Source organism: Bison bison, unplaced genomic scaffold (assembly GCF_000754665.1).
Source record: "Bison bison bison isolate TAMUID 2011002044 unplaced genomic scaffold, Bison_UMD1.0 scf7180017864327, whole genome shotgun sequence".
NCBI classification, from domain to species: domain Eukaryota; kingdom Metazoa; phylum Chordata; class Mammalia; order Artiodactyla; family Bovidae; genus Bison; species Bison bison.
The window spans coordinates 1,965,232-1,977,083 of NW_011494899.1; the positions used below are offsets into that span (position 1 = coordinate 1,965,232).

General features: G+C 43.6%; 1 protein-coding gene across 1 annotated transcript in view; it reads left to right on the top strand.

Annotated features, from left to right (window-relative positions):
- Positions 1-8,678, top strand: part of BPIFC (BPI fold containing family C) — a 44,413-nt gene extending 35,735 nt beyond the window's left edge. Inside the window, exons 13-16 of the mRNA XM_010853366.1 lie at positions 4,650-4,692; positions 6,334-6,397; positions 7,140-7,216; positions 8,085-8,678. Coding sequence (XP_010851668.1) covers positions 4,650-4,692; positions 6,334-6,397; positions 7,140-7,216; positions 8,085-8,204 — 304 coding nt within the window. The 3' untranslated portion in view covers positions 8,205-8,678. The remainder of the gene's footprint in view (positions 1-4,649; positions 4,693-6,333; positions 6,398-7,139; positions 7,217-8,084) is intronic.
- Positions 8,679-11,852: the final 3,174 nt, after the last annotated feature.

Consider the following 11,852-nt stretch of genomic DNA (forward strand, 5'->3'; position numbering starts at 1 on the left):
GCAATGGAGTTAAAATACCGGGAAACTCTTCCTCAGCGAGAGAATCCTTTGCTTCTGGAGGAGGCTCAACATATGCCTCCCCTCAAAAGTGTTCATCATTGGATTAAATCCACAGCCTAGAGTTTTCAAGATCTTCAGCATCTGGTCCTACCTTTCAAACTAGCCAGTCTTCCCTCCCTAAAGTGAACATACTGCTCCAGCTGCCTCACCCTCGAGGTGACCTCAGTCCAACAGACCAGCGGTCCCCAACCTTTTTAGCACCACAGACTGATTTTGTGTAAGACAATTTTTCCATGGACCAGGTAGGGGTGGGGGGATGGGGAGAGATGGTTCAGGCAGTATTGCCAGCAATGGGGAGCAATGGGGAACAAACGGCATTGATCGCCCACCCACGGCTCACCTCCTGCTGCACGGCCCAGTTCCTAACAAGTACCAGTCCGTGGCCCAGGGGTTGGGGACCCTGCAATATACACTTTCCCATCCATCTTTTATCTGCTCATTTATCCATACGTCCACTCGGTAAGAATTTATAGAGCACCAAGTATTTGTTCTGCCCTGTTCTTGATACAGAGAGCTGAGAGAAAAACAATAGTTTCTACCTTCTGGGTCCTCAGCTTAGTGAGGGTAATACTCAGATTAACAAGCAATTACAGTACTGGGTGCTAAGGGACAGGTGCTTGTACGTGGTAGTATACAGAGTGCTTCTCTCAAAGGACAATTTATTTTCCCCCCACATTACACACACACACACACACACAATCCACTCTGGTCCTATCACCTTTTCACACCTTCCCAGAATTCCTGCAACAAGTAGTGTGTAAACCCATAAAACAGCACCTGAATACAAGCTGCTTTGTAATATCCTACAATTGTTTCCTGCACATACAGCTTCTCCCCATCCCTCAAAAATACAGATATCAATAAAATTCTTCACATTGCCTAGCACATTACTGAGCATAGAAGAAGCACCTGGGAATCTCACCCTGCCAATCTTTTCTCCATAGTGCATCTAGAGTGATCTTTACAGAGCACTGACATTCCCTGCCCCTCCTTAGAAACATTCCATAGATTCCTTTCCAGATAAACATAAAATTTCTAACATGGCCTGAATAGCCTAGCCTGGTCAGACAGACAGCCACTATGTGTCTGTCTAGCATCATACTGCAGCTCTCTCCCTAGCTTTCTGTTCTCTCTACACAGACCTTTGCAACCTCTGCGCAGACCCCTTCCCCCTTCCTTCCCCATTTTGCCTTTTTAATCCTGCTCACTCCACTCCAGTACTCTTGCCTGGAGAGTCCCATGGATGGAGGAGTCTGGTGGGCTGTAATCCATGGGGTCTCTAAGAGTCGGATACAACTGAGCGACTTCACTTTCACTTTTCACTTTCATTCATTGGAGAAGGAAATGGCAACCCACTCCAGTGTTCTTGCCTGGAGAATCCCAGGGATGGGGGAGCCTGGTGGGCTTCCGTCTATGGGGTCGCATGGAGTCGCACACAACTGAAGCAACTTAGCAGCAGCAGCAGCAGCATCCTTCTTATGTCAACTCTAAGACACAGCTCTTCCTTGGAGACCTTACCGAATCCACCAAGTTAGATCAGGTTCTTTTGTCATTTACCTCAATGAACGTATTTCTTTCCTTCAGAGTTTTTATCTAACCTTTAATTAAGCCTTCATCAGTGCGATTGTTTGGCTAAAGTCTGCCTTCCCACTGGGCTGTAAACTACAAGGGATAGTGACTGTGTTTGGTTTTTACTCATATTTCTATCTCTGGTACCAGTTCCAGGCCTGACATATACTAGGTTTTCAATAAATACCTGCTAGAAGAGTCAACGAGTGAATGAGGGAAAACTATGTGTGATATATGTCATGCTCTGTACTCAGTCCTAGGAATACAAAGGGAATTAAGGCTGGATCTCAACCCACAGGGAGCTTATAGTGAGAGGGCAAAGAGAGAAGCAATTATTTTAGGGACTGCATACAAGGACTCATTAGCAATGTCTGCCATGGCCATAGGGTTGCAGGAAAGGCATTGTGAGTGTCTGTGCTTTGGTCCACTTGGCCTTCATTATGTCACACTTGCTACATTAACTCAGAATATGAAGAAACTTTGTCTTTTGCTGTGTTTTAGAATTTGAACTTTAGCTCTGGTTTTCGATCAGAGCAGTAAACCTTCTCCAAAACGTTCCTTTCTTTTTCTCTTCTCTTCCTTCTTTCTTTCTTTCTGCCATGTGGCATGCAGGATCTTAGTTCCCTGACCAGGGTTCAAACCCATACCCTCTACAGTGAAAGAGTGGAGTCTTAACCACCAGACAGCCATGGAAGCCCCCAAACCCTTAAAAATAGGCTTTACTTGGACTATCAAGTCTAGTGGTTAAGACTCCACGTTTTCAATACAGGGGATGCAAGTTCAATCCCTGATGGGGGGACTAAGATCCTGCATGCCATGTGGCATAGCCAAAATTAAGTAAAATAGGTTATACTTTTATATGCCTGCAACATAGAACTATTTGAGCTCCCTTTCTCTCCAGCTACTCTGTGTTTCTCTAATAAAAATTAGCTGCTAGTAGCAGGACTTCCCTGGTGCCTCAGACTGTAAAAAAATCCATCAGCAATGCCAGAGACCTGGGCTCGATTCCTGGGTTAGGAAGATCCCCTGGAGGAGGGCATGGCAACTCACTCCGGTATTCTTGGCTAGAGAATCCTCATGGACAGAGGAGCCTGGTGGGTTACAGTCCATGGGGTCAAAAAGAGTCAGACATGACTGAGCAACTAAACACAGCCCAGCACAGCAGGGCTTGAAGTAACAGATTAGGGGCCAAGAGGAGAATACAAAGTCAAAGGAGTGAAGTTGGTTGCCACCTAGTGGTCTGAGTTGAGCTTTTGTGTTTTTCAGAGCCAGGACAGGAAGAGTTTAGCTAGTGAGACTTGTCCATTAAATGGCAACCTACTCCAGTACTCTTGCCTGGAAAATCCCATAGACTGAGAAGCCTGGTAGGCTACAGTCCATGGGGTCGCAAAGAGTCGGACACAACTGAGCAACTTCACTTCGCTTCACTTCAAACTAACGGGGTAAATTGAGAACTAGGAAACAGAAGTAATCCCAGGTGGCTCAGTGGTGAAGAATCCGCCTGCCAACTCAGGAGACACAGTAGACACACAGGTTCCATCCCTGGGTCGGGTAGATCCCCTGGAGCAGGAAATGGCAACTGGCTCCAGTATTTTTGCCGGGATAATCCCATGGACAGAAGAGCCTGGTGGGCTACAGTCCACAGGGTCTCAAAAGAGTCGCACACAACTTAGCAACTGAGCACACGTGCACAAGGAAAGGAGAGTTTGGTTTGTAGGAACCTCAGATGGTACCCAGTCATGGTTTGGGGATGTAATGAAAGATCAGAAAGGAGATTCACAAGTGTGTTCCTCTTTCGTGTAGGCCGAATTTCTAGACTGCTCTAGATTGTTCCTCATAAGAAGCAGGTTGACCAGGGGGAGGCATTCCCCTCACATTTCCCCAGCAGTATCTTCAAGTGATGTTCAACTGCTCAGCTTCCTTCCTTCAAGGATGCCCTAAAAATTCTGGTCTTCACTTTCTAGTAAGATCAGTCTGAGCCACAGGGCCTCTGATATCATCATCTCTTTCCTTTTTTCTTTTTTTTAATTTTTTTTTGGGGGGGATCTTAATCCTTCAACCAGGGACTGAACCTGCGCCCCCTGAGATGGAAACACTCTATCGGGAAAGTTCCCTCTGGCACCATTTCTGATCCTTGTCAGAATTAACAGTCTTTCTAGTTTTTGCTCTTAGCTGTCACCTTAAAGAAACCTCAAAGCCTAATTCATACTAACATGATATTGGCTGATAATAAGCAAACGTACCTCTTCCATGCACATTTGTTTCTTAAATGTTAGAGCAGAAATATTCTTGGGAGAGGCACAGCTGAGTAAAGTGGCCACACCTTATTGAAGAGGGGCATAGATAGGGAGACACTTAGACGTTTGTGAACTCCTTGATCATCAGTTTTCTTGTCTGCCAAAGGGGCAGTAATAGGAGCATCACTCACAGAGTCATTGGGAAGATTACATTCTAAATGTTTATATAGCTTCTAGGAGAGTCCGTGTCGCCACCACTGTCGTCATCACTGTCATTGTCATGTTTATTAATAAGGGACCAGTCTAACTTGGGGAAGTTGCAAGGTTGAGTTTAGGGCAAGAAGACATAAAAACTGCTTCTTAAGAATGTTCTGGGAAGTTCCCTGGTGGTCCAATGGTTAGGACTGGTTACTGTCACTGCCAGGGCCTGGGTTTGATTCCTGGTAGGAGGACTAAGATTTCAAACACCACATATCTCAGCCCAAACAAAAATGTTCTGTGTTTCAAGTTGGCAACAGTAAGTCCCTTATAGCAAATGCAGTTGGGCAACCTGTCTTGTTTCCGTTTTTCCTGCCCCGCTTCTTCAGCAGCAAATACAGGGGGAAAGATGCACTAGAACTCGATGTTCTCACAAGTTTGTGTGGCTTTTAAATAATGACTTATTGAACTGAAAAAATTGTATCTTTTTCCTTTTGTTTCTTTCTACTGATGTGGTTGTTTTTAAGCCTTCCCTCCTTGAACTGGTTCCTACTGTTTTTTGTTGTTCCTTTGTTTCATTTTCAGATTCCGCCTTTCTTTGCCAGAGTCCAATCGCGGCAATATTGAGGTAAGAATCAGTGCTCTCCAAGTTCCCACCTAGGGAAAAATGAGAAATCTATATAGTAGCTGGATAACTGTTTTCTTTGCCTCTGAGTGTAGGCTTTGATTTTAAAATTCTTTATGTAGCTACACATCCACCAAGCCCATTAACCATTAAGCAAGAGAGGAATTCCCTTGTATATATTCAAAAAGACTTTAAAAAGAATTCAAAAGATTGTTAAGACTATGTAATGCTGGGGGAGGGAACAGACATTCTCAGGAACATGTCATTTTTTGGATAAAATAATCCTCTAGAGTTTACGATTCAGACTACCAAAGGATGATGCTCTAAATGAATTGTTAGGCATGGTTCAGTTTGTTCTTCAAAGGTTTTCTACCCATCTCCTAAAATTAAGTTAAGGCTGGTTGCGTAGATGCCTCTTTGGAGGGGTCTAGCTTGGTGACCTCCTAATTGGAAGAGGTCATCCCAACATACAACATGGAAACCCTATGCCCCAAGCCTCAGGAAGATCAGCCAAATCAACAATTTGTGTCTCTACCCTATCTCTACAAGTCACTTATGTTATAGAGAAATGGTTCTCAGTTAGGGTCAATTTTCCCCTTCAGGAGCATTTAGCGATGTTTGTAGACATCTCTGAAAAAAAATGACAATGGTGTAGATAAGGAATTTTATATCATATTAACTTGTTTAATCCTGGTAAAACCCCAAGGGATTAGTATTATTATCTTCACTTTATGGTTGAGGAAACTGAGGCACAGAGAGGTTAAGGAACTTCCCCAACATCACACAGTAAGGTGGTCAAAACAAGAGGTACACCTAGGAAGTCTGCTTCAGAGCCATCCTTGCTAAGCTGCAAAAAGGTTCTTTTCTTATTATTGCTAAGCATATAGGATGCTTAAAAAACATTCATTGAACGAACTGAAGTTCATCATAGTCTATTTGTTTTTAATACCTGAGTCTTCCCAAGAACCAGCAGTTTGCTAAAGTGAAAGTCGTTCAGTCATGTCCAGCTCTTTGTGACTCCATGGACTATACAGTATATGGAATTCTCCAGGCCAGAATACTGGAGTGGGTAGTCTTTCCCTTCTCCAGCGGATCTTCCTAACCCAGGAATAGAACCAAGGTCTCCTGCATTGCAGGTGGATTCTTTACCAACTGAACTATGAGGGAAGCATTTTGCTAAGATTATACAACTACTTAGTTTATTAAAGATAAATTGCATGTTCTGGTGGTGCCATTGACTATAGAGCATAACATAGGGAAACTCCTGTGACTGGAGTTCCCAATAAATTAATGAAAGACCACTAACTGGAATATCTATTGGCCATTCTAGATTGTCTTACTTGATATCTAAGCTGCCACGTTTGCTGCCACTGTGTGGTCCCTCTGCATTTGCTGTCACCATGATCCAGTGTAGAGAGGGCAGAAATGCCCATCCTCAATGAGGAAAAAAGATTAGGAAACCTGTGAAAATGGTTATCCACAAAATAGCTTTCCATGTCTGGAAACCTAGAATATGTTTGTGGGGAGATGCTGATTATTGCTGCCCATTCTGATAAGGTCTGGGAGAGTGCATGTCCAAACCAGGTATCATACTTTCAAAATACCCTCATTTAACAACTGACCCAGTTTCCCCTTTCATTTTAGGTCTTGAGGTTTGAGAACATTTTGTCCTCCATTCTCCACTTTGGAGTCCTCCCACTAGCCAACGGTAAGGGAATCTGGGGAAACAATGTAACTCGGACACTGGTTATATGTTGGGGATTGGCCGGGACTTTCCATCCTGAAGCTTGTACTTGCTAATATGTTATTATGAATCCAGGCCAGGGCCAGAATTGACAGAGTTGACACCATCAACTATATGGCTTCTAAATTAGATATTCCAGCTTCAAGCCTTGTAGCAACCCTACTTGCAAGCAAGAACCGCTAACTCTGGTTGAGCTAAGGAAATTAAAACCATTCTCCTTAGGCAGTCAAGAATCTCCTTTGGGTCAGCCAGAAATGAGATGAAGCTCTCTTGAGGGTGTCTCTGTGGTTCTTATGCAAAGATCACCACTGGAATAGACAGTGGAATGACAATCCCAGACCTACACTGCAATTGTTCACAAATGGTAGCATCTTGAGTGCGGCTTGGTTAAAATGTTTTGTATTGGAGATCAAAATATTCTCAGGACCCACTGATTAAGGTATTTTCAAAATATAAATTGGATGAATTGCTATCTTTTTTTTTCTGCCATCCAGATACACATAGTTGCAAGAACATTTTTATTAAGCACAGACTAACCATTCTTTCAGGAAAATGCTAGGGATATATCAGAGAGAATTGAAGGCACAGAACCAGGAAGAGTGGAAGGATAAATTATCAAAAAGTTTTTTGTTAGTCTCTTACTAAAAAGTTTACCAAATCTTCCATTCCGGCGCCCAATTATTTCACACCTTATTCTGTATTTTAGCAAAATTACAGCAAGGATTTCCTCTACCCAACCCACACAAAATCTCACTCGTCAATTCAGATATTGAAGTTCTTGAGGTAAGAATTATCAGTATTAATTGCGCCATTTCTTTTCATCGTAGAATGCACCTCTTCCTATTTTTCTTACTTTTTGTTTTATTTTGTTCTGCTTTGTTTTTTCCCAGCCCAAGGAATTTTATAAACAAGATATTTAGCTCTTAAAGCTCATAATTAATAATGAAAAGCCCTTAAACTTGAGTTTAAAAATCACACCAGAAAAAAAAAAAACAAAACACATCAGACCAAATCTGATTTCCCTGTGAAGCCAAGGTTATTCACACCACAGTACAAGAAGATGCACCTGTGCACTTTATTTTATTTGTTCCACAAGATATGCTGTAAGGCTGGGATTGTGAATCCCATTTTATAGATGAGGACAGGAAGACTCAGAGAGGTGAAAAGGTTTATGTAGCTGGAAAGGGCATATTCGAGACCAGATTGGCTCTTCTGATTCCCTTAGTAAGTAAACTTTGGCCTGAACCAAAGACACTCCTCTGGGTTCAGGGATCTGCTGTAAGTGGTTTCCTGGTTAATCATTATTCACAAACTTCAGAATACCTTATTTCTTCCCTTCTGGGGCTTTTTGGTTTAGGGAGGTAGATGTTAGAATCCGACAGAATTCTCCAATCCTATATACTACTCTGCACCCCCTGTTCCCTCCCCATGTCACCTTCTATATTTGCTTAAGTCGCACAAGGTGACAAGAATCCAAAATAGCCTGTTCCCCTGTCTGAGACATTGACAAGGAGGTGGGGGTAGAGGAGGGTATGATATAGTAGGACCCGGTAAAGAAGCCCCGTCCCCCTCACCCTTCAGGCAGACTTAGACATCCTATGGCAGCACACCCCCAAGTTTGACATCGTCTTCGTTGTTGCATCCTTTTCAGGGTTTCCTTTTGATCTCCACCGACCTGAAGTATAAAACATCAAAGCAGCAGCCAGGTTTCCATGGTTGGGAAGATCTGCACCTGATAAGTGGACAGTGGAGCGGGAAGCCAACCCCATGATTGCCTGTTTAGAGTCCACTCCAGGAAGCAAATGGCCCTTAATCCCACAGCTCCTATAAACCCAGGGCTGGAAGACAGTACACACTGGAATTGTAAAGCCCTTGTGGAACGCCGGAAGTTTTCTTTCTCAAGGCCTCAGGAATATAGAGGGAGGCAAACTGGGTGAAAGGGTTAAACCAGGCTGTGTGTGTCCCCACGGGCGTGGAGGGGTAGCTGTTGGAATGTGCGTTCGTGTTTGCGTGCCTGTTGTGTGCTCCTGTGTCAGTGAGATTCTGTGGCCAAGAACAAGGTATGTATTACTTCTAAGGTCTGTGAGAAGGTCTCAAATACAGACTTGCATCAGTTGTTATCAGCGGAGATCCCTTCAGCCTCTTCAGCTTTCTAGGGTTCCCTCCTCCCTGCATACTGGATTTTATGTTTTATATTTACTGCTACTGTCTCCTGTATTTAATTAAAATTGTTTTCTATCAAAGTAAATTTTGCCTTTTCATTTGCAAAGTTTCTTGTCCCTGATTTTTTTTTTTTTTTTGTAATAAAATAAGACAGGTAAGAAGAGAATATAGTGTCCTTAAGGGTTTTTTGTTTGTTTGTTTGTTTTTCTCTCCTACGCTGCACGGCCTTCTGGCTTGTGGGACCTTAGTTCCCTAAGGAGGGATGGAATCTGGGACCTCTTGGAAATGCAGAGTTCTAACCACTGGACCATCAGGAAATTCCCTGGTGTTTTTAATACTACCACAAACTGAGCTTGTACAGATTTCAAAACTTGATTTAAAAAGGGAATGTGTTCTCTCTTTGGAGAAGGCAATGGCACCCCACTCCAGTACTCTTGCCTAGAAAATCCATGGACAGAGGAGCCTGGTAGGCTGCAGTCCATGGGGTCGCTAAGAGTTGGGCACGACTGAGCGACTTCACTTTCACTTTTCACTTTCATGCATTGGAGGAGGAAATGGCAACCCACTCCAGTGTTCTTGCCTGGAGAATCCCAGGGGTGGGGAAGTCTGGTGGGCTGCCGTCTATGGGGTCGCACAAAGTCGGACATGACTGAAGCGACTTAGCAGCAGCAACAGCATGTTCTCTCTTAGATGTGTCTGGAGAGAAACAGTGATTGCAGGAAACTCTACAAATTGTATCACTTTAAGTTTTAGGCTGCTTTCTCTCTCAAATTAAATGAAATGGCAATGCAGAGTACTAGATAAATCATAGATAGATTAATGTTTTGGAGCAACAAATCAATGGGGTAAAATTGGGGCAGAAGAGGAGGAAAGGGGAACTAAATAGAATCCACACTTTGCTTTTGTGATGCTGACAATCCAGTGGGGGAACAGAAGACAGCTGTTTACTGGAGGGCTTACCCAGTATTTAATCTTCACGATCACTTGTGAAGAATTATGATCCCATTTTATAGAAAAGGAAACAAAAATTATTAAAAAGAGATTTATCATACAAAGCTAGTAAACAGCAACAGTAAAAATTCAATCCAAGCCTTTCTGATTCCAACGTCACTGTTCTTTACATGAGGTAGGATTAGAAATAGAAAACACTTAAGGCTCATTTATTATTGTGAAGAAGAGGCAGTGTGTATAAAAGCAGGTTCATAGAGTACTTAGTCATCAGAGAAGACTAGGCTGGGAAGCCCTAGACATCCATAACAACTGCCATTTACTCATCTTTGTATTGCTCATCTGACCTCAATAGATGTCCTTGTCAGTGTTGTTGGAATAAATGATAAACTGTCATGTTTCGTTCTTCGGAATGCTCTTTTCTGACTTAAGTATTTAATGTGTTCACAAATTCGTTTTGAAACATTACAAAATTTCCATTGTGGTATCTGTTTAAATGTTTCTCTTTCTCAGCTACAGACATCTCTTTCTCCCTCACTCAGTTCAGTTCAGTTCAGTCGCTCAGTCATGTCCGACTCTTTGTGACCCCATGAATCACAGCACGCCAGGCCTCCCTGTCCATCACCAACTCCCGGAGTCCACCCAAACCCATGTCCATCAAGTCGGTGATGCCATCCAACCATCTCATCCTCTGTTGTGCCCTTCTCCTCCTGCCCTCAATCTTTCCCAGCATCAGGGTCTTTTCAAATGAGTCAGCTCTTTGCATCAGGTGGCCAAAGTATTGGAGTTTCAGCTTCAACATCAGTCCATCCAATGAACCCCCAGAACTGATCTCCTTTAGAATGGACTGGTTGGATCTTGCAGCCCAAGGGACTCTCAAGAGTCTTCTCCAACACCACAGTTCAAAAGCATCAATTCTTCGGTGCTCAACTTTCTTTGTAGTCCAACTCTCACATCCATACATGACTACTGGAAAAACCATAGCTTTGACTAGATGGATCTTTGCTGGAAAAGTAATGTCTCTGCTTTTGTGGGGTGTAAACTCCAAGTTGTTCATGGGGTTCTCAAGACAAGAATACTGAAGTGGTTTGCCATTCCCTTCTCCAGTAGACCACATTCTGTCAGATCTCTCCACTATGACCTGCCCATCTTGGGTTGCCCCACGGGCATGGTTTAGTTTCATTGAGTTAGACAAGGCTGTGGTCCTAGTGTGATTAGACCGACTAGTTTTCTGTGAGTATGGTTTCAGTGTGTCTGCCCTCTGATGCCCTCTTGGAACACCTACCATCTTACTTGGGTTTCTCTTACCTTGGGCGTGGGGTATCTCTTCACGGCTGCTCCAGCAAAGCACAGCCACTGCTCCTTACCTTGGTCGAGGGGTATCTCCACTTTGGCCACCTCATGCGAAGAGTTGACTCATTGGAAAAGACTCTGATGCTGGGAGGGATTGGGGGCAGGAGGAGAAGGGGACGACAGAGGATGAGATGGCTGGATGGCATCACTGACTCAATGGACGTGAGTCTGAGTGAACTCTGGGAGTTTGTGATGGACAGGGAGGCCTGGTGTGCTGCGATTCATGGGGTTGCAAAGAGTCGGACACGACTGAGCGACTGAACTGAACTGAACTGAAACTCCAAGCTCAAAAGAATTGTTGCTTTTGAACTGTGGTGTTGGGGAAGACTCTTGAGAGTCCCTTGAGCTGCAAGGAGATCCAATCAGTTCATCCTAAAGGAAATCAGTCCTGACCCAGAGGGATGGGTTGGGGAGGGAGGTGGGAGGGCAGTTCAGGATGGGGAACAGGTGTACACCCGTGGCCAATTCATGTCGATGTATGGCAAAACCAATACAACATTGTAAAGTAATTAGCCTCCAATTAAAATAAATAAATTTGTATTACAAAAAAAAGGAAATCAGTCCTGAATATTCATTGGAAGGACTGATGCTGAAGCTGAAACTCCAATACTTTGGTCACCTAATGGGAAGAACTGACTCATTTGAGAAGACCCTTATGCTGGGAATGATTGAAGGCAGGAGGAGAAGGGGACGACAGAGAATGAGATGGTTGGATGACATCACCGACTGGATGGACGTGAGTTTGAATAAGCTCCGGGAGTTGGTGATGGACAGGGAATCCTGGCGTGCTGCAGTCTATGGGGTCGCAAAGAGTTGGACATGATTGAGCGACTGAACTGAACTGAAACTCCAAGCAGATGATTCCTTGGAACAACTGGACCTGATCCAGATTCAGTGCGTTTTCAATGCTGAATGTGAATGTGAGGTTTGCTCAGTTATGTCCAACTCTTTGCCA